This window comes from Armigeres subalbatus, chromosome 1 (genome assembly GCF_024139115.2).
Source record: "Armigeres subalbatus isolate Guangzhou_Male chromosome 1, GZ_Asu_2, whole genome shotgun sequence".
Lineage (NCBI taxonomy): Eukaryota > Metazoa > Arthropoda > Insecta > Diptera > Culicidae > Armigeres > Armigeres subalbatus.
This window is the reverse complement of record NC_085139.1, coordinates 255883557-255911106: the sequence shown is the minus strand read 5'-3', so window position 1 is coordinate 255911106 and position 27550 is coordinate 255883557. Positions and strand designations below refer to the sequence as shown.

Genomic DNA, 27550 nt, shown 5'->3' with positions numbered 1-27550 from the left:
CATTTGAACTACGCGAGTACTCGTGAGCTCGAAATCGCTACGCGCGTCTTTTCTGGGACTTAGTGACTCACTGCTCGACCGTGTGATGGCAAGATCGGCTACAACCAATTTGAATTCCATGCGTACGCCAACGAAATCACCACCCCATCTCGATGCGTCGTGGGAACTCCTCAACAAGAGCCACGCTTAGAATAGAATTGAGGTAGGATAGATAGTAAGATCGCCCATCCGTCAATTGTAAACCCCTAAAATGAGATGCACAATTAATATAACTGCTTTTGAGTTTGTTACTTCTAGATGCTTTGTTTAAATGGTGTTAGTTTTAATTATAATATTTGATGAATGATATTTTTCCATTTGGTCCAAAGGGTTCCCAATTTATTCGCTTCGGGTTTGGGTAGTTGAAGTGAACGAGAGTGTTTGAACCACTTTACTCGCCTAAGGATAAGGGTCTCAGCCGGACTCAAACGTACGCCAGCAGCCTCCCTAGTACTGGGAGTGGCGCTTAAGCTGCTGAACGGTTGTAAGGACATACTTCTTCGTTACAAGGGTAAGGTTACACTAATGTTACCCTAACACAGACGTCTGAAATCAGCAAACGCCCAACACGATGTTGCAATATAGCGTAATTTTAGTCGAGGTTTACCCTAACGTGAATCATTTTCTTAGGCTCATGAGGTAACAGGTTACCCTAAAGTTCGGGTCATGCTAGGCTCATTCTCCTTGCTGGGAACGAACGACCCGAAAGCGAATAAATCAAGACAAAATTTTCAAAACGACTTACCTGCTTTTGTAAACAAAGATTCAAACGACGACTTGACGAATCTGATAGCTCTCTCACGCAAAACAACACCACCAATAGGTAGATGAAGATTTCCGCTACCTGTTGATGCTGTTGGTTTGCGTGGGAGAACTATCAGATTCGTCAAATCGTCGTTTGAATCTTTGTTTACAAAAGCAGGTAAGTTGTTTTGAAAATTTGGTCTTGAAATGGAACTGTCATCCGAGGTCACCAGCAATATTCCATTTCATCTGATTGCGTATGAGGGCCGTCGCCGACAGCACCGATAGCACGGCTGTCATGATTGAACCAAGGCGACAGTCATTGAAAGGCTGTTATGATGCGGTACATTTGAAATGCCTGCTGTGACAAGTACAATGGTACACTATGCCCAGAATTCCCTCTCTATCTTCTGAATGGTGACCATAGGCCTTTGCTTGCAAGGATACTGGAGCGTTTTAACAATAGAGGTAATAAACTATAGAGGGAGATTGTCGCTGTCGTCACTGGCGAAACATCTTTTGCTGGCGAGGATAGGGCACTAAATGTCAACGAAGAAAAAATCAGAACGTTTTGACAGATAGGTACCCAACATGTTTGTGGACGATAACAAAGGGAACCACAGTGACAATCGTCCTCTATAGTTTATTACCTCTATTGTTTTAACTGTAAGAGTGACAAACACAGCATTTTAATTTTATTAGATCTTTATTTCACACTTTGTTACATTTTCTGTTACACGCACGATAAGGTTACATTTGTGTATTTTTTTTCTCATGGAAACGCGTTATTTGTTCCTCCTAAATGTCAGTGTTTCAGCTTTCGATATATAGTGAGTACATTTTAAGTGATATAATTATTGTTCATAATTCGAAACAAGTTTGTGTTCAGTTAAACAATCGCACTTAAGTTTTTGTATGCTCGGTTTTATATGCACTAGGTAAACTCTGTTTGCACTCTTGGGTTCGTATTATTTGAATTGTTGTGCAGCAACACGTTCTGCGAGATCTCAACGTTGCCTAGTCTAGTATAAGTCTTATCCGACCGTTTCGTTCAAATGATGAATTGCATTCTTAAGGAACTAACTATTCACTCTTTCTCTAGATATGTGCCAATGACAAAGAATCGAATGCGAACTCCACGAAAAGTATTCTCACTGCAATGCCTGCAAGGAGTTAGCTTCCTTTAAACTTTTCTTATCACTTTCTAAAAGTCGATTTTTTTTAACTCTGAATGAAAATTGATCAGTCATTTCATGTTACGCCGTATCCAACTACAACAGATCGTTTTCCTGTTTGCAAACGTCCGTCCGTCTACGTATAATATATTAGTTTTTTTTTCTGTAAATGTACCTAAAATTGTTAATGATTCTATCCTCCAGTTAGAAGTTGGTCTCTCCATGTTGTTGATGATGAAATTTCCGGTGATGATTATCGGGTTTCAAGTTTAGAGAAAATCAAGCAGGTCTTTGGGTAATTTGTTCTAATTGTACTGCTTCGCGAACTGATTATAATGCAGTATAGGATTGTTACGCCTTTTATCATTTAGATGTTCTTATATCGAAAGGGGATTAAATATCGACCAAATGTTCAAAGAGTATAATCATTTCTGGTTGAGTATAAGTCATATAGAAGTAAAATACATGGTAAACAACAGTTTTGTGTGTTTCTTTGGACTGATTTTCAATTATAGTAAAGTGTATGTAAATATATATAGCAAGGCCCTAAGTTCTTCATTCAGAGATATTGTTTGTTACAGCAAATTTGTGCCTACGTACGCACTTACGCCTACTGAAAGATCGACCGTGGAATCGTGATGGGGGAGATGTTTAGTCGTTAGTCGAGTAGTGTCGCGAGGGTATGACCCGGGCGCGCAGCATGGCCACAATTTTTGACGCAAGAGGTTGCGATTTCGGGGAAGAAGTTGCGGAGGCCGGTGCAGATGGCGGTTGAGCTTTGGTTAGTTGAGCCACCTGGGGCGTTGTCAGTGGTTGAGACGTTGGCTGAGTTGGTGGTGAAGAGGCGTCGGCACCTTCCGCGGAATCTGAAAATGGAGATTATAGAATAAGGTGGACGCCGAAGTAGATGCGTTGGGAAATCGTTAGTACGTCCGCCTTTATTGGTCAGAGCAACACAGAGACTGTGAAAGTGGTATCAAATATTCTATTTTTCCGAATTCTTTCTAACCTCCCCGGAATTTTTTTTGGTAATTTGGGTAACGAATAGAGGCTCTGCCCAAAAAATGTTCTCCCTAACCTGAAGTCATTCGGTGTATTGCTGTATGTACGATGAAGACAAACATATACACAAAGGATAATCGCAACGGCATCACTCACCATTCTCATCATCTTCAATGTTCAAGTTGGAGATATCCGACAGCGACAGATCCTTCTCTTCCTCCTCCAGCAGCAAGCTCGAGTACGAGTGCGAAGTATTGTTGTCCGTCGCCGACTGCGACGGTGGCAACTGATCCGACTCTGTGCTGTTCCTGTTGATGCGGTCCAAGGCCTGCTCGTCCAGCTCAGCGCCACTGCTGCTGTTGTTGCTGCCGCTGCTGGCCCCACTACTGTTCGAATAATCCAGATATGAACTGCAGTTCGATGACTGTTCGCTCTCGCTGCTGCAAATCATAACCACCTCGTCAATGTTGATGTCGTCCGAGTTGGACGACGAGGTACTGTAGTTGAAGTTGTAATTCTCATCGCTTTCGCCCGATTGCTGGTCCAATGTTAGTGCACCGGCAGCTCCGCTGCCGCTGTTGTTCGCCTCCAAAGCTATCTTCGACAGGATATGCGGGTAGAAGTCACGGGCTGTACTGTTGTTCGGCTCGTATTGTAAAACTGGGTCAGTGTGGTAGATAAAGAAAGCAATTAATCGATTGGAAAATGGCAATTTTTTATCGCAGACATACTAAGCTTGCAGTACTTGAGGGCGTTCACGTAATCGCGCAACATCACCGCGGATAAGAACTGTGGAAAGAGTCAGAGAACATAATTGCGGGGTGTCCATTTGTAACAGAGAGCTTGGCCTACCTCGGCGAGCAGTTCCGTCGGTGCCGAGATACTTTCGTCCGCATCGGTGTATTCGGAAAGGCTCTGGCTGAGGTCATCGTTCGAGGGTGATTGAATGATTAGGGTTTCGTTGGCGACCAGCGTGCTTGTCGTTGTGGATGGCGACACTTGGTCTACTGTTGCCGACGCCGATGCCGATGGATGGGCCAACAGCGTGTTGCCGTTTGCGTCGTCCAGGTACGTCTGGAATGGGGTTCAATCGTGGATGGAATTATATTTTCGCATAAAAGGTAATCAATAAAATGTGGGAAGATATTTACATTGTGTTATTATGTTATAGGACTTACATTACCAAGAGTCAAACAAGGGGCTTTACGGTGTGTTGGACGGTGTATACGACTTGGAAAAGTAACAAGGATCAGTTGTTGGGGCAATAGTGCCAATAGTGTAAGAGTACTTTTTTGATTTTAAAAAGTGGAAGCAAATGACGATCCAGTTTCATTGCACCCATGCGGTTTCCTTCAAGTACCATACCACTGTAGCGGATGTATGCAAACATTATTAAAAAATGTGACGTTCTTTTGTCAACATCATTATAACTAATTTTTATAACATACAATTCGGGGAACTGTTCGGCACTTCATCTCATAGCTGCCATGTTCATCCCATTAAAAACAAAGAAATGTAAAAGAATATTATTTGTTTCTCATTTTTGTATTTTTTTTTCAGCAGTGCGTATTAGCATGCGTATTAGGAGAAGGAAGCGACGAGATTGGTGCTGTATTTCTTTCTTTTGCGATGAGATGAATATATGGTCTGTGAGATGAAAAACGGAACAGTCCCCCTACATCGGTTGGTGTGAAGGCCACGCAAAAATGCAAAGCTCTTTGTCAATACTTAAACAAATTAAAGCAGTTTTGCTTATTACTGCAAAATTATCTGCAGAAATACATGCTTCAGTAAACTCTTTGTGATTCGATGTTCTCTAACTTGTAAGTTTTTGCCATTTTCATCAATTTACAAAATTTTAAGATTTTACTGTGGTCACTCGATATCTTCTACTCGATGGAATTTCATTATCGTGTAAGGAAGAGTAAAATTACTTTTTTGAAATCTCTAGAAGTCCAAGAAATCTCTCTAGTACAGTAAAATTACAAATGTCAAATGACTACCTTACAAAAAGTCATATAAAATCAATTTTTAAGAAAAAATATGTCTTTCTGTGGCCAACTACCGTACAAGCAGCCTTTCAGATGATGCGCATTCGTATTTCACGACTACCATTATTAGCAGGCGTAAGCAAGGATTCAAGGGGCAGCAGGGACTATGTCCAAGGGCTTGACGATCCCTCCCAGGCCATCTGCGAGTTGTGGGGCTTGCCTAGGATGTGGTGGGGTTTGACAGTGGGCCCTGTTAAACCTCTATAAAAAGCTGCATGTATCCGCAAGTAGGCCCCACCAAAGGTACCGTGTGCCGCTCAAAGCGCACAAGCTCAAGTCCTGGTGTTAGGTGGGACGCTAAACAGCCGTGACACGACGGCCCTCCGACGAGACAGGAGGTTTGCGCAGGCCCAATAAGCCGCCTGGAAAACCAATAATTACGAACAATATAAGAGATAATGCGACTCGATATAATCGGCAAAGACCTATTTATTATTATTTATTTATTCAGACTAAGGCCGAAGTGGCCTGTGCGGTATATAAGAGTCTTCTCCATTCGGCTCGGTCCATGGCTACACGTCGCCAACCACGCAGTCTACGGAGGGTCCGCAAGTCATCTTCCACCTGATCGATCCACCTTGCCCGCTGCGCACCTCGCCTTCTTGTGCCCGTCGGATCGTTGTCGAGAACCATTTTCACCGGGTTACGATTCTGGCTACGTGCCCGGCCCATCGCAGTCGTCCGATTTTCGCGATGTGAACGATGGATGGTTCTCCCAACAGCTGATGCAATTCGTGGTTCATTCGCCTCCTCCACGTACCGTCCGCCATCTGCACCCCACCATAGATGGTACGCAGCACTTTCCTTTCGAAAACTGTGCGCGTTGGTCCTCCACGAGCATCGTCCAGGTCTCGTGTCCGTAGAGGACTACCGGTCTAATTAGCGTTTTGTAGATTGTCAGTTTGGTACGGCGGCGAACTCTATTCGATCGGAGCGTCTTGCGGAGTCCAAAGTACGTACGATTTCCAGCCACTATGCGTCTCCGAATTTCTCTGCTGGTGTCATTTTCGGCAGTCACCAGTGAGCCCAAGTACACAAATTCTTCAACCACCTCGATTTCGTCACCACCGATGCAAACTCGCGGTGGGTGGCTCACATTGTCTTCTCTTGAACCTCTTCCTATCATGTACTTCGTCTTCGACGTGTTGATGACTAGTCCGATCCGCTTAGCTTCCCTCTTCAGTCTGATGTAGGTTTCCTCCATCTTCTCAAAGTTACGTGCCATAATATCTATGTCGTCGGCGAAACCAAATAGCTGGACGGACTTATTGAAAATTGTACCACTCGTGTTAATCCCTGCTCTTCGTATTACACCTTCCAAAGCGATGTTGAATAGCAAACACGAAAGACCATCACCTTGCCGTAACCCTCTGCGGGTTTCGAAGGGACTCGAGAATGCCCCTGAAACTCGAACTACGCACATCACCCGATCCATCGTCGCTTTGATCAACCGTGTCAGTTTATCCGGAAAACCGTGTTCGTGCATTAGCTGCCATAGCTGGTCCCGATCGATTGTATCATATGCAGCTTTGAAGTCGATGAATAGATGATGTGTGGGCACGTTGTATTCGCGGCATTTCTGCAGTACTTGGCGAATGGCAAACACCTGGTCCGTGGTGGAGCGTTCGCCCATAAAACCCGCCTGGTACTGCCCACGAACTCCCTTGCAGTTAGTGCTAGTCGACGGCATAAAATTTGGGAGAGTACCTTGTAGGCGGCGTTCAGCAATGTGATTGCGCGGTAGTTGCTACAATCCAGCTTATCGCCCTTTTGTAGATGGGACACACGACACCTTCCATCCACTCCTGCGGCAAAACTTCCTCCTCCCAAACCTTGGTAATGACCCAGTGCAGCGCTCTAGCCAGTGCCTCACCACCGTGTTTAAATAGCTCTCCTGGTAGTTGGTCAACCCCAGGGGCTTTGTTGTTCTTCAGCCGGCCAATCTCCTCCTGGATTTCCTGGAGATCCGGAGCCGGTAGAATTATGTCCTGCGCGCGTTCTCCCAGGTCCATCACCATACCGCCATCTTCGTCTGCCACATCGCCATTCAGGTGTTCGTCGTAGTGCTGCCGCCACCTTTGGATCACCTCACGCTCGTTCGTAAGAAGGTTCCCGTTTATGTCCTTACACATATCAGGCTGTGGCACGTGGCCCTTACGTGAACGGTTTAACTTCTCATAGAACTTTCATGTGTTATTAGCGCGGTACAGTTGCTCCGTTTCTTCACGGTCTCGATCTTCCTGCTGGCGCTTTTTCCTCCGGAAAATCGAGTTTTGTCTGTTCCGCGCCTGTTTATATCGTGCCTCGTTCGCCCTCGTGCGGTGTTGCAGAAATCTCGCCCATGCTGCATTCTTCTCTGCCACTAACTGCTCACATTCGCCGTCATACCAGTCGTTTCTCTGATCCGGGGGCACCGTGCCAAGTGCAGCGGTTGCGGTGCTACCAATGGCGGATCGAATATCTCTCCAGCCATCTTCAAGAGATGCTGCGCCTAGCTGCTCTTCCGTTGGAAGTGCCACTTCCAGCTGCTGCGCGTATTCTTGGGCTAGTCTACCGTCTTGTAGCCGCCCAATGTTAAGCCGCGGCGTCCGACTTCGACGCGTGTTGTACACCGTCGAGAGTTTTGAGCGCAGGCATACTGCAACGAGGTAGTGGTCGGATTCAATATTCGCACTGCGGTAAGTGCGGACGTTCGTTATGTCGGAGAAGAATTTACCGTCGATTAGAATGTGGTCGTTTTGGGTTTTCCGTTTCTTGGTTAGGTGATCTCCATGTGGCCTTGTGGATATTTTTGCGGGGAAAGAAGGTGCTTCGGACTACCATTCCGCGGGAGGCTGCGAAGTTTATGCATCGTTGGCCGTTGTCATTCGATACGGTGTGCAGACTATCCGGTCCGATGACCGGTCTATACATTTCCTCCCTTCCTACCTGTGCGTTCATGTCACCGATGACGATTTTAACGTCCCGCAGTGGGCATCCATCGTATGTCTGCTCCAGCTGTGCGTAGAACGCTTCTTTCTCGTCGTCGGGTCTCCCTTCGTGTGGGCAGTGCACGTTGATGATGCTATAGTTGAAGAAACGGCCTTTAATCCTCAGCTTGCACATCCTTGCGTTGATTGGCTGCCACCCAATCACGCGTTGGCGCATCTTTCCCAGCACTATGAAGCCGGTTCCCAGCTCGTTGGTGGTGCCACAGCTTTGGTAGAAGGTAGCCGCTCGATGCCCGCTTTTCCACACTTTCTGTCCTGTCCAGCAGATTTCTACGACATCGAAGTTGCGGGGATGTAATTCATCGTAGATTATCCTATCGCAACCTGCGAAGCCTAGCGACTTGCAGTTCCATGTTCCAAGCTTCCAATCGTGATCCTGTATTCGTCGCCTAGGTCTTTGCCGATTATATCGAGTCGCATTATCTCTTATATTGTTCGTAATGATTGGTTTTCTAGGCGGCTTATTGGGCCTGCGCAAACCTCCTGTCTCGTCGGAGGGCCGTCGTGTCAGGGCTGTTTAGCGTCCCACCTAACACCAGGACTTGGGCTTGTGCGCTTTGAGCGGCACACGGTCGCTTTGGTGGAGCCTACTTGCGGATACATGCAGCTTTTTATAGAGGTTTAACAGGGCCCACTGTCAAACCCCACCACATCCGCAAGCCCCACAACTCGCAGATGGCCTGGGGAGGGATCGTCAAGCCCTTGGACATAGTCCCTGCTGCCCGGCAAAGACCTAGGCGACGAATAAAGGATCACGATCGGAAGCTTGGAACATGGAACTGCAAGTCGCTAGGCTTCGCAGGTTGCGATAGGATAATCTACGATGAATTACATCCCCGCAACTTCGATGTCGTAGAAATCTGCTGGACAGGACAGAAAGTGTGGAAAAGCGGGCATCGAGCGGCTACCTTCTACCAAAGCTGTGGCACCACCAACGAGCTGGAAACCGGCTTCATAGTTTTGGGCAAGATGCGCCAACGCATGATTAGGTGGCAGTCAATCAACGCAAGGATGTGCAAGCTGAGGATAAAAGGCCGATTCTTCAACTATAGTATCATCAACGTGCACTGCCCACACGAAGGGAGACCCGACGACGAGAAAGAAGCGTACTTTCCATAGCTGGAGCAGACATACCATGGATGCCCACTGCGGGTCGTCAAAATCGTCATCGGCGATATAAACGCTCAGGTGGGAAGGGAGGATATGTCTGCATAGGATAGTCTGCATACCGCATCGAACGACAACGGCCAACGATGCATAAACTTTGCAGCCTCCCGCGGAATGGTAGTCTGCAGCACTTTCTTTCCCCGCAAGAATATTCACAAGGCCACATGGAAATCACCTAATCAAGAAACGAAAAACCAAATCGACCACGTTCTAATCTAAATTCTGCTCCAACATCACGAACGTACGCACTTACCACAGTGCGAATATTTAATCCGACCACTACCTCGTTGCAGTATGCCTGGGCTCAAAACTCTCTACGGTGTACACCACGCGTCGGAATCGTCCGCCACGGCTAAATATTGGTCGGCTACAAGACGATAGACTAGCCCAAGACTACGGGCAGCAGCTGGATGTGAAACTCCCAACCGAAGAGCAGCTAGACGCAGGTAGCGTCTCTTGAAGATGGCTGAAGAGATATTCGATCCGCCATTGGAAGCACCGCAACCCTCGCATGGTGCCCCCGGATTATAAAAACGACTGGTATGACGGCGAATGTGAGCAGTCAGTTGAGGAGAAGAATGGAGCATGGGCGAGATTGCTGCAACACCGCACGAGGGCAACTGAGGCACGATACAACCGGGCGCGGAACAAACAAAACTCGATTTTTCGGAGGGAAGATCGAAACCGTGAAGAGACGGAGCAACTGTACCTCGCTAATAACGCACGAAAGTTCTATGAGAAGTTGAACCGTTCACGTAAGAGCCACGTGCGACAGCCCGATATGTGTAAGGACATAAACGGGAACCTACTTATAAACGGGCGTGAGGTTATCCAAAGGTGGCGGCAGCACTACGAAGAGCACCTAAATGGCGATGTGGCAGACAACGGTGGCGGTATGGCAATGAAGCTGGGAGCACGCTTGCAAGACATATGACTTCCGGCTCCAAATCTCCAGGAAATCCAGGAGGAGATCGGCTGGCTGAAAACAACAAAGCCCCTGGAGTTGACCAACTACCAGGAGAGCTACTTAAACACGGTGGTGAGGCACTGGCTAGAGCGCTGCACTGGGTGATTACCAAGGTTTGGGAGGATGAGGTTTTGCCGCAGGAGTGGATGGAAGGTGTCGTGTGTCCCATGAGCATGAGCATGAGCAGGATAACCGTACAATTCGTAGTTGCTACTCCGTGATTGATTAGAACTTGCGAAACTGCACAGGGAACCAATTGAATGGAGCTTGGGTTTAGCTATCATTCTCAATGTGCAAATTTCGGAAATTCAATGCATTTTACTAAGTCAATTACGGCGCCGGCCACGTCCTTACGGTCATCAAGGGAAGGAAGGATTATTAGTTCAACTCTCGTTGCTACTAGAGACCGAGTATACCTCTGCATCTCCACGATAGTCTTAGGATAGGATATTGTGTTAGTATGAAGGGATATATTATCTGGATTCACTTTGGTAAGTGATGCGATCTATGGGATAGGAATATATGGATGAGAATTAGAAGTACTAGAGTAATGAGAAAGTATTAAAGTGAATTCTAATGGGATTCATTTTTTTACAATTAGAATTTGAATGCTATTGGATTCTTATACCACGCACACGTCTACCTTACCATCGCTACCCGCACATCAACCTCACACATTCTTACTTGTATGAGGCCTGCACGAGCATAGCGACCGTATATAGCATTCGTATGCGGGTACAAATGAATACCAATCTATTTTTACATTTTATTTACTGCTACTAAGTAACAGGCAGCTTTTTATAACAATTCTATATTTAGAATCATACTTGCTAGCAATGAGAATTTGATTTGCAAAGAGATTGAGTTATATGATTAACGAAATTATCTAATAGGAAATTGGAAAGGGCCAGGGATCAAACCCTTAATCTCCTGCTTATGAGGCAGAAGCAGTGACACAAGGCCACCAAGCACCTTTGATGGAAGGTGTCGTGTGTCCCATCTACAAAAAGGGCGTTAAGCTGGATTGTAGCAACTATCGCGCAATCACATTGCTGAACGCCACCTACAAGGTACTCTCCCAAATTTTATGCCGCCAACTAACACCAATTGCAAGAGAGTTCGTGGGGCAGTACCAGGCGGGATTTATGGGTGAACGCTCTACCACAGATCAGGTGTTCGCCGTAGTCAGGTATTGCAGAAATGCCGCGAATACAACGTGCCCACACATCATCTATTCATCGACTTCAAAGCCGCATATGATACAATCGATCGGGACCAACTATGGCAGCTAATCCACGAAAACGAATTTCGGATAAACGGATACGGTTGACCAAGGCAACGATGGATCGGGTGATGTGGGTAGTTCGAGTTTCAGGGGCATTCTCAAGTCCCTTCGAAACGCGCAGAGGTTTACGGCAAGGTGATGGTCTTTCGTGTTTGCTATTCAACATCGCTTTGGAAGGGGTAATACGACGAGCAGGGATTAACACGAGTGGTACAATTTTCAATAAGTCCGTCCAGCTATTTGGCTTCGCTGACGGCATAGATATTATGGCACGTAACTTTGAGAAGATGGAGGAAGCCTACATCAGACTGAAAAGCGAAGCTAAACGGATTTGACTAGTCATCAACACGTCGAAGACGAAGTACATGATAGGAAGAGGCTCAAGAGAGGTCAATGTAAGCCACCCACCAAGAGTTTCTATCGGTGGTGACGAAATCGAGGTGGTTGAAGAATTCGTGTACTTGGGCTCACTGGTGACCGCCGATAACGATACCAGCAGAGAAATTCGGAGGTGAATAGTGGCTGGAAATCGTACGTACTTTGGACTCCGCAAGACGCTCCGATCGAACAGAGTTCGCCGCCGTACCAAACTGACTATCCTCAAAACTGCTTATAAGACCGGTAGTTCTCTACGGACACGAGACCTGGACGATGCTCGTGAAGGACCAACACACACTGGGAGTTTTTGAAAGGAAAGTGTTGCGTACCATCTATGGTGGGGTGCAGATGACGGACGGTACGTGGAGGAGGCAAATGAACCACGAGTTGCATCAGCTGTTGGAAGAACCATCCATCGTTAACACCGCGAAAATTGGAAGACTGTGGTGGGCCGGGCACGTAGCCAGAATGTCGGACAGTAATCCGGTGAAAATGGTTCTCGACAACGTTCCGACGGGTACAACAAGGCGAGGTGCACAGCGGGCAATGCGGATCGATCAGGTGGAGGACGATTTGCGGACCCTCCGCAGACTGCGTGGTTGGCGAAGTGCAGCCATGGACCGAGCTGAATGGAGAAGTCGTATATGTACATCACATGCCACTCCGGCCTTAGTCTGATAATAAATAAATAAAATTTATTACGATATCTGCATATCTATGCGTGTTTTTTCAGGCAAAAATGGGCCTCTTAGGGGAACGATAAGTAGGGATTTTGAAAACTGTTCAGCAACATTTTTAGACAAATTTTATATCATGGGAACTTGAACCTAATTGTATTCTTGGTTAACATGTCGAATACTGCGATCAAGAAATCATAAGAATCATGATTTTAAACAGCAGGTTCCTGAGCGTCTCTGAAGCGATTTTCACAGTTCTTTCACGGTTGTCTTATCCGCCTCATCTAGTATCCTGTAGTTTTCTAGTTTGTTATGTTTCTAGATACCCTAATTTTTTCTAATGTTAGGTCAGCTGAAGTACGGATGCTGTCATTTAAAATGTAGAAGATTTCGATTTACCAAATTCAATATGAGTAAAATTTACCGATTAAGAAGAACTTCAAAACGGAAATCAACCCAGCTTGTCCCTGCAAGACCCTAAAGCCCTTGCGTATTATGTGCAGTCCAAATTAGTTTGATGCAGATGTTCTAGGTTCTCCAAATTGTTCTGGAATTCAGATCATTTGGTCTGCAAAGGTCAACCGCCTGGTTTCAATCCAAAATCAACACAGCATGTCCACACTGCCGTTACATATTATGTGCAGGTCACATTCGTTTGATGGAGATGTTCTGGGTTCACCGAATTGTTCTAGAGAACAGATCATTTGGTCTAGCAGGTCAACTAACCTGGTATCTAATTGGAATCGACCAAGCATGTCCACTAGGGTGCCAAAAATATCCCCCTATGCAAAATTTGAGCTAAATCGAACATGATTTAGTGGTGCTCAAAATTAATCAAAACTTTTTTTTCTCACAAGGGGGATTTTTTTTGTTTTGTTTTTTATGCTAAAAATCTCAAAATGCTTGAAACTCTGAGACTTAATTTTTTGAAAAAAATCGACTGTTTTGGGACTTCGAAAAAAATTCTTATGGTGAAAACAATTGTTCATCGATTTTATAAACCGGACGTTACCGCCGCGGACGTTAATTTAGGGGTGCTCAAAATTTTGAACTTTTTTAACTTTGAAAACTTTTGAGATTATATTTACGAAGAAAATTATCAGATTGCTAGGCAATGTTCAGTACACTGAGGTTTATTTTTACGTGGTTATTTTTACACGGTGCCGCATGAATTCAAAACACAACGTGTAAAGATCAAGATAACTGATTATGTAGAAATACGATGCATGTCATTGCGGAGCTTTTTTAATGGATTTTTTTATCGAATTTTTGAAAAAACACGATTTTTCACGACGTTTTTTTTTAAAACAATGCGGTTTTGATTTACATTGAAAATTTGACGTAAAGTCAATGTCAACTTCTTTCCCCAAACAGCCTAGAAAGCCGTGTGGTGTCGGCAGACGATTGTCTGGTTAAGAATAACGCTACGTATTGCCTGTTCCAGTGGAAGAAGTGCACAATACAGGTGACCCCTAATTCTTGGTGTGATGCGGCTTTATGCTTACCGTGCCTACGAATGAATGGTTAGGGAGGTCTAATAAAAACCCAACCGCTAACGGAGCCTGTGAAGCACCAGGGCACCCTTCACAGTATTGAGTGCGTAGTTGACTGTTTGCTTCTCCGGAATAATCGGCTACTCTTATTCAACCTCAACTTGAGGTTAAATAAGGGTGGGATTATGAGTATGTCTTTATTTAGTTTTTCATCAAATTATCACCTATATGGACTCGCTTTAAGGCTCCCCCAGACCTAAGCGATGTCAACGCCGCGACGGCGACAACTAGTCGCCGCGATTTTATCACTGGGTCGCTGCAGGCAATGTTCCATGTAGGCTTCCATACCAATGGCGACAGAATCGCAGTCGCCAAGCGATAGAATCGCGTCGTGATTGTCTCGTCGCGTGTGTTTGGGGGAACCTTTATGCGTTTTTCACAGTGTACTCAGTGTTTCGTCTTTGACGTTCTTGATACGATACCGACTTGGTTTCATCGTTGCTGTTCACATAAATGTTGAAGTTGTGGAGAGTATTTAATTCGCAATGGCTACAGTTAAGATAGCTCAAAACAATCTTCAGCATAAAAGAACATCAACGATTAATCTTTGTAGACTCATGCAAAAAAGGCAAATCCCAAGTGGCTTTGGTGCAGGAACCCTATTTTTGCAAGGGTAGCTAGGTAACCTAGTGAACCCGGTTTTTGCTGCTTTCAGTAATGAAATGGCAAACAATCGATCAATGCCTCGTGCATGTATACTTGTTAACAACGCTATCGTTGCTACACTTATTTCTGAACTAACAACCAGAGATGTATGTGCTGTCACAATTGATGTAACTGGTGGAACGCCCGTCAGAAAATACGTCTATTGTTCGGTTTATTTACCACATGATGAACCATCCCCTACGGATGCTTTCAAACGAGTTGTCATTTATTGCACTTCAAAAGGCCTTCCGCTAATTATCGGCAGTGATGCTAATGCTCATCACATCATATGGGGTAGCTCGGATGTGAATCTGAGAGGCTCCAGCTTGATGGAATACTTAAGTAGTACCGAACTTAGTTTACTTAACATAAGCAATCGCCTAACCTTTATGGTATCTAATAGAGTTGAAGTGTTAGACATAACTCTCTGATCCAATAGAATCAGTCACGAGTTGACGAATTGGTATGTATCAGATGAGGAATCCATATCTGACCATCTTCTTTGTTCATTTAAATGTTACTTCGCAGACCTCGCATTTTAGAAATCCTCGTTCAACCAACTGGGATCTCTATACAGAGTTGCTCTCGATAAAATTTCATGGATATCTACCAACCATTGAAACTCCTACCGACTTGGATGATGCAGTTGAGAAGCTTGCCCTTTGCGTTCTGTAAAAACCTCAAGAGGAACCCCTTGGTGGAATTTCGATTTGGCTAAGCTAAGGAAGCAGTGCAGAAGGAGTTGGAACAGACGCCATTCAGCAGGGACGGATCCTTTCAAGTTGGCTCGCAAAGCTTACAAGAAGGCTCTACGATCAGCTGAACGATCCGGCTGGAAAAACCTTTGTGCAAATGTTTCCAATTTGAGTGAAGCCAGTAGGTTAAATAAAATTCTTGCGAGATCCAAGGATTTCCAAGTTGGCGAAATTCGCAAGCCAAATGGCGACTACACTTCTTCTGACGAGGAAGCATTAGAACACCTATTTGATACACACTTCCCTTGATGTATCGATATAACATCTTCGGATGATCCTGATGTCTTTTCATGTAGCTACGGGTCTTGGGCTCAGACTCGTAGAATCATAACTACTGAATCGATTCAATGGGCTCTTAACAGATTTGCTCCTTACAAATCTTCAGTGGAAGATCCGTTCTTCTTCAGAGGGGTTTTGAGCATGTCAAACATGTTTTGAAAAAGCTTTTAGTATACAGTTTTGCTATTGGGTATATTCCCATATCCTGGCGGGATGTCACTGTAAAGTTTATCCCAAAAGGAGGACGTGCTTCGTATGAAGAAGTAAAGAGTTTTAGACCCATCAGTCTGACCTCATTTATTCTGAAATGCTTAGAACGTATTATCGATCATCACATTCGTGATGACTGTTCGGAAAACATGCCTCTTCATGTTAATCAATATACTTACACAAGGTTGTGTACGATATCGAGAAAGCATTCGCTCAAAAGCAATCGTGATTGGGTGCTTTCTAATATAATTACCAAATGAATTCACCAGATGCTTAAAAACCGACATTACGTCAAGCAGCGATTAGTAAATTAAGTGTCTGCTCTCAAGGGGGAGTATTATCTCCACTTTTATGGAATCTCGTTGCAGATACGCTATTAAAGTTACTCAATAATGGCGGTTTTCCAACCAATGGATTTGCCGATGGCTATCTATAATATTGATAGTAGGTTTGTGCATTACTATCTAGTTCGACCTGATGCAAAACGTTCTTCATGTAGTTGAAAGTTGGTGTCGCCAATATGGCCTTTCGGTCAATCCGAATAAAATATCTATTTTTCTTTTCGCGGAAAAATGTAACCGTAATGGCATTCGATCATTACATCTTTTTGGTTCTGAAACCAATGTAACTGATCAAGTAAAGTATGTGGGTCTAATTTTGGATTCTAAGCTTTCCTGGACTTTGGACATTGGACATTAAGTTCAGAATCAAAAAGGCGTGTATAGGTTTCGGTCAATGCCGACGAACCTTTGGTAAAACTTGTGGTCTTAAACCCAAATATATCAAATGGATCTACATAACAGGTGAATGACCAATTTTGGCTTATGGATGTCTTGTGTGGTGGCAAAAGGGGGAAGTAAGGGCAATTCAGTCTAAGTTAGGCCATCTTCAAAGGATGTGCCTAATGACAATGACTGATGCGTTCTCTTCAACTCGCACGGCTGCTCTCGAAGTTCTCTTCGACGTGGCCCAACTACGCATACATTTCAAACAAGAAGAATTTTCTTGTACTTACCGACTATGGGTACTCGGTTTCATGGAAGAGAATCCTGTAAACCGCAGTTCTACACACACTTCGTTGTTACCGCTTATAATTAATTGGGACACAGTTTTCCTTGCTCCAAGTCACGTTAGTAGTTTTCCTTATACGACATTTTCAACACATTTCCCCTCGCGGGGTGAGTATATCTGGGTATTTGGTGGACATCTGGGTATTTGGAGAGAAGTATTTTTGTTTTCTTCCTAAGCAATGGAGGGGAATCTGCTCAACAGACATCCTGGGTTGTCCAGGAAGTGCGGGGTTAGGGATCATTTCTAACAACAAACGAGGGAGGCAGGACTACATCCCCGACCCGCTAAACCGTTTCCATTGCCGCCAAGCCCATAGTCCCTTCGGTACAACCAGAAAGTAATGCTTCAAAGGGGGCCAGTGCACAACGCGCCCTCGAGGTTAGCTGCGTGTCCTTGTGTAACGAATGTGGTTGCCCTCTCGACCAACAGCAGCTTTAGCGCCACTCTTCAAGGGAAGAGGCTGCTGAGGCCTTTTTCAATTGCGCGGCTGAGACTCAAACTCAGGCGGGTTGATAAGAGTTTCAAACATCCAATCTCATTTTAGCGATTCCGAACATGCGACAAACCATCCCAAAATTCTTCATGCAATGAATTCAAACCCCTAATGGGAGGAGGTGCTAACCAATTAAAAGCGAAAAAAAACTAATACGAAACCGATTCAGATCATTTCAAAAAAGAATCATCAACTCGATTGATCAAAAAAATCATTGTTCATTGTAACTAGTTTATTCGAATGATTCAATCATGCCTGGCCTAGCTACGTTGACGTCAACTTTCTAACGGGTACTGTGCTCCTAGAGCTTTAACAATTTTTGTTCTTAACCTAGTTTAATACAATAGGGAGTCTCGTTTTGACCGTCATCCAATGCGGTTGGTTTTGTGCTCCACTTTTGTGCGGTGATTCGCACAAAAAAAGAACAATAGAACCAGTGCAGTGACCGCGGTCGAAACAAATGTGTAGTGCAATAAAATTAAGTTGAAAAAGTGCTACAGCTGCTGGAGACGCGCGCATGTTCGTGCATGCCAGGGTTGATCAATTGTTATCAAGGGCAATGCCCTTGCTAATATTTCGATCAAGCCTTTGCAAATGCTCAAACATGTTGAGCGTCAGAAAAATTGAGGAAAAGTGGTAAGACTTTGATAAACTGTAAATATATTTAAACACGTACCCACACAAACGCACACACATTCACATATACACATACACATATACATACATACACTGATGGCCGTAGGTATTCGTCATATTTTCATTGTAATCAACATGACAAATACTTTTGTCTATCAGTGTACTCACATACACACATATGTACATATTTACATACATACTCGTATACATGCATACATAAACACGTACATAATTTTTATTATATATATTAGGTATCTATATTATTGAAAGCGTTTGGTACGGGAGGTCCACGCTTTCTTCATTTCCCCTCGATTCCAAGCTATTGAGTGACTTCAGGTATTCCTTAAGCCGCTCAATATCTAGGAGTCATCTTTGCGGTACATACTGCGTAGTTGGCCTGGCCATATGAAAAGAAAAATGACGGAATTCAGAAACCGTCATTTTCCAGGATGCTTTCAAGTATTGGCTACGCAAGTATGAGATTAGATTAGATTAGATTAGATTAGATTAACCTAGTTTAATACAATAGTTGGGTCTGACCTTGATATGCGATGCGACGACTCGGTTCTATCAGTGGGCGACGATCTCAGGGGGCGGTGGAAGCGGTGCGGGGCGATCGATTCATGCTTCGAGCACCATCGTCTCAAGCCACGAGCAGGGCCGAGAGAGCATGCGAGATCAAATACACCGTCTCGAGTTGTCAGCAGAGGACACGCACACTCTCGATCAAGGTCGATGGTTACGGGTTCGGTGTCACAGTCGATTCGCGATGACGTAACGGTTATGCTGGTGACGTAATGGAACGGCTCGTAACGAGTATGTTTCTGGTAGCGACCGTGAGGTAGAGCCTCGGTCTTTGGTGGGAAGCTCGTCAATGCACTTGATGGAAATGCTCCGAGAGGGCCAGTCTCAACCGACCAAATCGAACTCAGGGCTGGTTCCACCGGCACGTTAGATGGCAATTAGTCCACTCCACTTAAGCCCCACGTTGAATAGTGGGCTTTCCTATTCAACGCCACAAATAGTCAAATTAGCAAAATCGATCACCGAAAAACCCGCAATTAGCATCGCTTACCTGACCCTAGTATGGCTTTTAGACACTAGCCTACCTAGGTCTTCTAGTGGAGAGAATTTTCAAAAAACGTTCCAATATAGCCTAATTCGATAATATAATTAATTATGCATCACAAAATAAGATCACGAAGTTCTTCAACTCACTTCTAAGCACTTATTCGTTCGGTACAAATGCTTTCTTATAAAACTTTCCACGTTTTTATGGACTATTTCATTTGGACACTATCTCCACTGGATTTGAATCTTCTCAGGCTCCACTTGAAATGACCAGGCTCCACTTCAAAAATCGAACGACCGAAATCAAATCCGCTTTACAAAGCCTACATATACAGCTTTGTTCGTTATTAAATTGATTGGTCATCCCATCCCATTTTTGCAATATGGGTTTCTCCAAACTGCTGTGCATTGTCCAGTTTTACGAATTTGAGCAAACAAAATCGAAAACTGACCTCAGTAGCAACCCGGAGTGAGCTGTTCATCCCTGTTCGTAAAGTTAAATGAGATCGCGACGGTAACTCGTCAGAAAGCTTAAAATGAAAAAGCTCAAGAGTCTCAGGTCCCACTGGCAGGTGGCGCATCGGTCACACGGAGGTCGAGATTTGAAATAATTCGTCCTGTGAGAAGTATACTGTTACACTTGCAGCACCGAACATCGTGACTCGCTTTTTTAGAAGAACACCATGGTATCGTGCCAGCGCATTGCCGACTTTCCAGGTGGCCTTACCACGCACTATGTTGTAATAATTGGGTAAGTATGGCCTGAGCTATGCTGAGACTCCCTGAACCAATGGCCTCAGGGTCGGCACGCTCACCTCAAGCTTCTCGCGGGCAGGGAACTCTCGCAATCAAATTGTAGGGAAAACCACAGAGCTTCACAATGCGACACTTTATTTCCTCCACTCTTTCACTTTCTTAAGTCTAGCTAACCTGTCTTTCTCGGGGCCCCTCTTCCTGGCAGCACTCCACCACTTCACTTCTTCTTCTTTCAACTCCTGTCCTTCCTCGTCCTCTGCCTAGCTCTTCTTCCGTCCTTCCTTGTCTTCAACCTTCGATGCAAGGGCATTCACGCCGGCGACGGCGGCTTTCTTCTTCCTCGATACGGAATCTTTACTTCCTTCACCCTTCAGCGGCCTACGTAGCGTCGACCAATAAGATGGCCGAACGGCTTTCGGCGGAACAATGCCGAATCAGGCCGACAATGGAACCTGGGTACGATGGCGGTTCTCGATGGGGTTTAACCAAGGGTTAAACCATAAAAATGGCGAGGTTCTGGGAAGGAGAAAATGCTGGGATCAGCTTCTGTCTCCGGAAGCAGCCACTTTAAGTTACCTGACGTCCTCTACGCCTGGTCTACTTCCACAAACTCTCTCACTTCAACTTCTTCTAATTTGGTGCTTTCGCTAGCTTTAAAACTTTATTCCGTTCACTTCGAATTGCGTTGGATAAGTGACGGTTTCAGACTTGTTTCCTGCATTCTAGGGTCATGACCTCCTTTTTCAGGTCAGTCACCTCGCATCATTCCATCAACCCAATTACGCCACCCCTTCATGGCTGCTCGACGATGGTGCTTCTGGCCCTCTGGTGTTGGGTTGGAGGACTATGGTGAGTGGTTGGCTGCAGTCTTCTAGGGTGGTGGAGGCTAATCACGCCCTGCTCTACTGCAGTCGCTACTGTACATGGAAAACCTACACATAAAGACGAGTTTTACCTGCCATTCACAAACAATTCACGCATAACACTAAAATTCCACGAATTTCTCGGCAACACTCATCACATAACATAACCAACACTTACAATGTCCTCGGAAGGTGGGAAGGGTCGACTTTGCGCCTGCTTCCCTCTGCACGACTGGTATCAATAATGATGATGCCGTGTGCACCCCAAATTGACCTTTCAGCGATAGGACCTATTCGCCAGCACACAGAGGGACTTGCCGACGCGGTGCCTACGCCTGCCCCAGCCTTGACGAGGACCCCTTTCCGTCCTCGGGCTCGGAGTCCGCCCGGTTGACCGACGCCGTGAAAGCGACGATACCATGTTGTTCTTCGCGCGGCCACTTGTTCGATAATAGGATCGAGTTCGACCACAGAGCATGACCACCGGTATGACCCATGAAGCCGACTCCGAACCCTTGGACCACCTCTTATTTGCGCCTGAACTAGCTATCCTTGAGTCCACGCGCCACCTTCTGTGTAGCTCCGAGACGATTTGGGCGATAGCCGATAAAACGGCGTTCCAGCCAACTTCATCTTTACATATCCTCCGAACTAGGTTGTCCGGGGTAGTGTCCAGACCACATGTGGAAAGCATGTGGTCACGCATTGCGCGAAAACGTGGACATACGAACAACACGTGTTCCGCCTTTTCCTCTAAACCTGCGCACATCAAACACTCGGGCGAGGCCGAGCAAGCCAGCTGCGTTACCTGCACTGTGATTTTGCAGCACGCTTAAACGCCGGGCACATCGAACCCCCCATGGGGTGCTTGCTGTCCACAGCTTTGCTGGAATAAATCAAACAATTGGGAGGGTTCGTGCAGCATTGTGCCTTATGTCCCTCCAATCCGCAGCGTCGGCAGATATTGCTTCTGTCAGGGCCTTTGCAGTCCCATTGCTTGTGCCCCGGTTCCAGGCACTTGAAGCAAACTTCGGGTTGCTCGTATATGCCCACAGGGCATACCGACCATCCCACCTTGACGCTTCCTATCTTGACTACCTTGGAGGCATCCACTGCAGGTAGCCGAACCAATGCTACCTGCGTCCCTGCCGGACCTTTCCGTAGCCGAACGGCTGCGGTGGGCGTCTCCACTCCACACTGTCGCCGCAGTGCCGTGACGAGCTCTTCGACTTCGGTGATCTCGTCCAGGTCTTTAACCCTTAGATTCACCTCCGTCGTGAGTGCCCTCACCTTGACCGTCTCGCCTAGGACCTCCTCCGCCAACTTCTTGTAGGCGGCGCCCTTTTGCGAGACGCCCCGCTGCAGCTCGAGGATCATCTCGCCCATCCGGGAACGTCTTATTCGACGTACGTCGGCGCCGAGTTCACCGAGCTTGACGTCACTCCTCATCACTTTCAAGACGTTCGAGTACTTAGCCTCGTCCGCCGTGATGAGTAGGGCATCGCCCCCGGAGTGATTGGCGCCTACTCTAGACTTCTTGCTACCCGCATTCGCCTGGGCCTCTTTTAGGCCCTTGACGTCTTCGGTTTCCTCTTGTTCTTGACCAGGGTCCAGGAGACGTCATCCCCCTCTATTTCCCTGGTTTGGTGCGGCTGAGAGCTCTCAGCCTGCCGTAACCCCTTACCACCGTCTTTCCTGGGTGGACGGACCTTTCCAGGTCCTTCCTCCCCCGGTTTTGGAGGTACCTGGCCGGGGTTCAGCTTCCCAGCCCCACTACCCTTGTTCGGGGTAGTAACCCTCCGCGTTTTGGAGCGGCCCCCAGAGAGCTCATCCCCTGGAGACTGTCTCCTCCGTTTTTGTGTCTGCTCCGTTGGAGCAGTCACCCCCGACGTACCTGCAAATACTTGAGCCTCAGTCTGGGTAGACTTTGGTACCACCGTCATCGCTGGCACGCCTTCGGTCGATTCGACCTTGGCCGACCTTACACTTGGCCGTCCCGACCGCCCTCTCCAGCTTGGCGTCCAGCATCGACTTTCGAAGTTTCTGCAAGCTCCTCTTGAGGTCCTTACTGATATTATGCTTCGATGACGCAAAGTCGATGACGGCGTCCAGCTGTTCCGTCGCCACCTCGAAGGCCGAAAGCCCATCGCGTTTGCGGTTCATCGCCTCCACAAGCCATGGGTCGTCAATAACCCCTACCGGCGTTTTTTTAGCCGAGAGAAAGGTTAAGTGACTCACGCTGGCGCTGCGCACTGAGCTGCCGACTATTGCCTCTGGCCTCCTAGGCGGAGACCTGAACAACCCACCTCTTGCGAAGGGGTTGTCGCCTACACTTCTACCACTAATTGAAGAATTGACTTAGTTTTCCATTTTGGTGAGTTGCTCGGGAAAAGAGGTCCACCACGCCAGAGCCCAGCATGCCGTGGTAAGGGACAATTACTGTGGAGGGTGCCCAGGTACCCCACAGGCTCCGTTAAATGCTTAGCTCATTATTTCACACCCTGGCCATGCATCCCCTCGGCACGGGACGCTTGACGCCTTGGGATTAGGGGTTAGGGATGATGGTCCCGGTCTAAGTGGCCGCAGTGGCCATGGGGAGGGGTCGTCAAGCCCTTGGACAAAGTCCCTGCTGTCCCCGGAGAGAAGTATGTCGGACAGCATTGTTTGTTACACTGACGGCTCCCTCCTCGATGGTAGAGCAGGTGCAGGCGTCTATTCGCGTGAGCTGAGATTGGAACAGTCACACTTACTGGGTACACACTGCACTGTCTTTCAAGCAGAAATATTTGCCATCATGTGTGGAGTGCAATCTGCACTGCAGCAACGCATAATGGGCAAAGTAATATACTTCTGTTCAGATAGCCAAGCAGCTATTTAAGCTTTCGCCTCGGCCAACTCAAGGTCGAAGTTAGTAATCGCATGTCGAACTCAAATTGAGGAACTGAATTTAGTTAATACTTTACACCTTAGATGGGTACCTGGCCATTCTTCCATAGCTAGAAACGAATTGGCTGATGAGTTAGCTCGTAATGGAGCATCACATAACTTTATTGGTCAGCTATTCCTATATCCAAGAGTTGGGTTTGGGCTGTCACTCAGCACAAATGGCATTGGAGTAGTTTGGATTCATGTCATCAAACAAAATTGTACATCCGGGAGCCATCTCTGGTAGTAGCAAGACATTTAGCTAATCTGTCTAAACAGAATTGCAGTGCCTTAGTCAAGGCTTCGACAGGTCGCTGTCGACTGAACTATCACATGGCAAATATTCAACGCGTTGAATCATCTGTTTGTGATAGTTGTGAATCCGATTATGGAACTTCTTATCATCTAATATGTAACTGCCCAGTCTATGCACAATTGCACTTCCAAATATTTGGTAATCACTTACTTAGTGAAATTGACTTCAGAAGCCTGAACCTTCAGAGTATTTTGTTGTTCTTAACCCGTTGTGGTAAGGAGCTATAATCTCTTGTACACTTATGCGTTGTATGCCCTCTTCAAAGGCCCTTTTCCAAACATTCCCTTTGTTCTCCCATCCACATTCCTTTTCTTTTTGTTCACTTCCTTTTCCGTCAGGTGTGCGATGAAAAAATCTGTGAAGGCGATGGCACAAATCTCCCAAATTAAGGTGAACGTGCCCCTGGAGCCGACGTTCTGATACCTAATACCTGATACTGCCTACTGCACGATGTTGGGAAATGATATCTTGCTGGTTTTACCCCAAGTTTCTCAAATTGCTTACTCACATAACTAGTATGATCTAGAATCTTCTAGGGAATCGGGTGGAGTTATTTTTGTCCATTGCATTACTAAAGAAGCTAAAATATTGCTCATTTTACTCCACGTTCTATTATTTACTAACTATTATCCAAAAGGCCAAGGTCTAACGGAAAGCATAACAAATAATGGGCATTAGGGTAAAATGAGGTCTTGCAGCGTCGTGCAGTGAAATTAACCACCTTTGTATGATTCCCTAAAAAGTTCTACGATTTGTGTCAAAATTTCAGCGCAATCCTAATCGCTCGTACCTAATCGAGATATTGAATTTATTCGCGTTATTGACAATTTTTTTCCATTATGCGCTGCTTCATGATAGAGGTGCCGCCACCGCTGACAGATTTGGCACTCCGTCTTTTTTGCACTGACGCGCTGCTTTTTAAAATATGTCACGCCGCTGATCCACAATTTCCAACGCCGATTCATATTTGTAAAAGTCTGCATAATGTTTCCTGGAAATAACGAAGAACCAGTTGTCTGCGTCTATGAGGTGCCATGTCTTGCTTTGAAAACGTCTTCATAGAAAACTTTTCAAGTCAAACTCGTGGATTCCACTTCGATGATTTTCTCGGCACCTTTAGTTGTTCAGTTCGTCCATAGAGGGGTGGAAATCTGCGGCTGCTGGTGAGAAATCAAGTATAGATTGGTTTTTTGAGGTCGTCGTCTGGCATGTCTTCCAGCGCCGGTCTCGGGATATTGAATAACTTTGAGGAATATGTGGGTTTATCCCATCCTCATCGTTAAATGTAGAAATTTGCTATTGGGTGTTTACTCAGTATACGAGAAAGGCAAAGCAAGTAAATATCCTGATATGGCAAAAATCGTATTTCTCCAGGAAATACGGTACCAAATTTACAGGAATCTATTGTGCTCTTCAGACTACAAGTTTTTTTTACCTTAATATAGAGTAACTTAATATCAATGGCCACACAGTTTTCACTGGAAATAATGCATATGACTTCTCATGTCAAGATTTGCTATATCAAGTGATATAGCTCACAGTCTGGATTGCACATAAGCATCGAATCTTTTTGATTTAAATATTTATATATTTTCGACAGCATGGTCTATTTAGGAATGATTTCTCACGGAACACTTTAAAACCATTCGCAGAGGGACATTTTTTATATTTTTTTTTACTTTTACAAATGTTATATCGTATATTTATCACCTCTAATTACCTACATTAGAATTATTATTTCGATAGTAGACTATTGTGTGTCAACATAACAATGTTGATTCCAATCTAAACGGCCAATTTATTTATTTAATCAAATTGCACATTTGTAATAAACAGCATATTTCACAGTGTTCTTTAAAAATCAATATGTGATAAACGAAGTAAACATTATAAAAATCGTTTATACAGAGAACCAAACTATCCCAAAACGAAACAATAATCATAACCAAATAATCAAAAGCAAGTGCTGTCTACATTTTACAACTAAGTACTATGCAACCGCGAAATTGTGCATGCACAAAAGCCGTAAAATAATCAAGATGGGAAAAAAAGTGAACCCCGAAATGCATTGCCACTCTGTTCCCATCCTGGCCAAGGGAAAGAGTTAAAACACGAAGCACTAAAAACCAACAATAAATAAACACTGCGGGGAGTTTCCAAGGATTCCGAATTTCCATGCATGCATTTCTGGTTTTCGTCCGATTGCTTCGATGGTGATACTTTGCTACTTTTATCATTGACTGCTTTGATGTGGTAACTGTTCTGGCTGATTTGTTCACACAATTTCAGGGCTATCTAACTTTTTGCTTGAAAGGGAAAATGTTTGCGAATCATGCAATTCGCAACGACGACTACTACGACGGAAATGGATGGACTTTTCAGAGTATCCTTGACAATCGACATTTACCGTATTCATGAAGAGCCTCGACATTGGAAATTGTTCTACTTGTGTTCTTCCGGGATTATTATTCACACTTGCGATTGGAATTTTTTTCTACTTTGATTAGCTACAGATTGCGAGTGCAAAGTTGTGAAAAGCGGTGGTGAAGTATTTTCCTGATTCAAAAATTAAGCCATTCGTAGCGGAGCATTCCCGAAATTGTTACAATTTTTTTCTCTTAGCTGCTGGGTGCTATCAGGCGTGAAATGAACCAATTATTTTCCTGGATAGAAAACTCCGTACTCCACTTGGTAGGCCTTTTGCAATGGGGCTTTTAATCACTTCAAATACACTTGAACTTCAGCTGTTTCGCACAAATGACTGGGTTTCAATAGCGGTTTTCGAAATTTGAAACTAATTGCAGAGCTTGGGAGAATAATCTATGGTAGGCGATGGGATAAGATTCTGTGCAATAGATGCCGAACGCGACTGCTGCGAAGATTTTCCACGAATAAAAAATCAATCTTGTTTTGGGGGGCTCAGAGGTTGGAACATTTACCGACACGCTTTGAATGTATTGTAAATGGTGCGCACGCGGAAGGATACAGGCTGTCTCGAACCAGTGCGAATTTGTTAATGGACAGATCTTTCCTAATATATCTAGAGGTGGTAGCATACATTTTTTGAAAATTATTTCTACAAAGTTGACATACATTTTTTTCATAATTTTCAACTATTAAGCAGACCAACTTTGCAATGTTCAAACTTCAAAACATTCACCACATTATTTGAAGACTTCCTGTAGTATGTTTCGCATGCAACACACACGAGAAATGACGATGTCGGAGCGAGCGAATCCGGAAGGAGGATGGAATGTTTTGTTTTGGTTTTCCTTCGAGGATAATTTTGGGTGGCAAGCAGAGTGGGTGGTGTTGTCGGCCAGACGTGATATTGGAGTGGGATTGATTTACAGTGGCGGAAAATGTTTCGTATGTCAGTTTCTAACCGAAGGCTGGCTGTACTTCTCACGTTTGATAATAAAAGCATGCTTAAATCCATCTACCGTAGTAGGCATCCCATTGCTAATTTTGAGAGAGACGGAAGAAGGATGAAATAAGTAAG

At 45.2% G+C, this 27550-nt stretch overlaps 1 protein-coding gene across 1 annotated transcript; it reads right to left on the bottom strand.

Moving 5' to 3' along the window:
* Nucleotides 1–1493: 1493 nt before the first annotated feature.
* On the bottom strand, nucleotides 1494–26928 carry LOC134213049 (uncharacterized). Its single transcript, XM_062691568.1, has 5 exons — nucleotides 26456–26928; nucleotides 3813–4034; nucleotides 3692–3749; nucleotides 3117–3620; nucleotides 1494–2824 (listed from the first exon to the last, which is right to left on the bottom strand). The coding sequence occupies exons 1-5, from the start codon at nucleotides 26477–26479 to the stop codon at nucleotides 2610–2612; spliced, it is 1023 nt and encodes a 340-aa protein (XP_062547552.1). The 5' UTR covers nucleotides 26480–26928; the 3' UTR covers nucleotides 1494–2609.
* Between the last annotated feature and the right edge of the window lie 622 nt (nucleotides 26929–27550).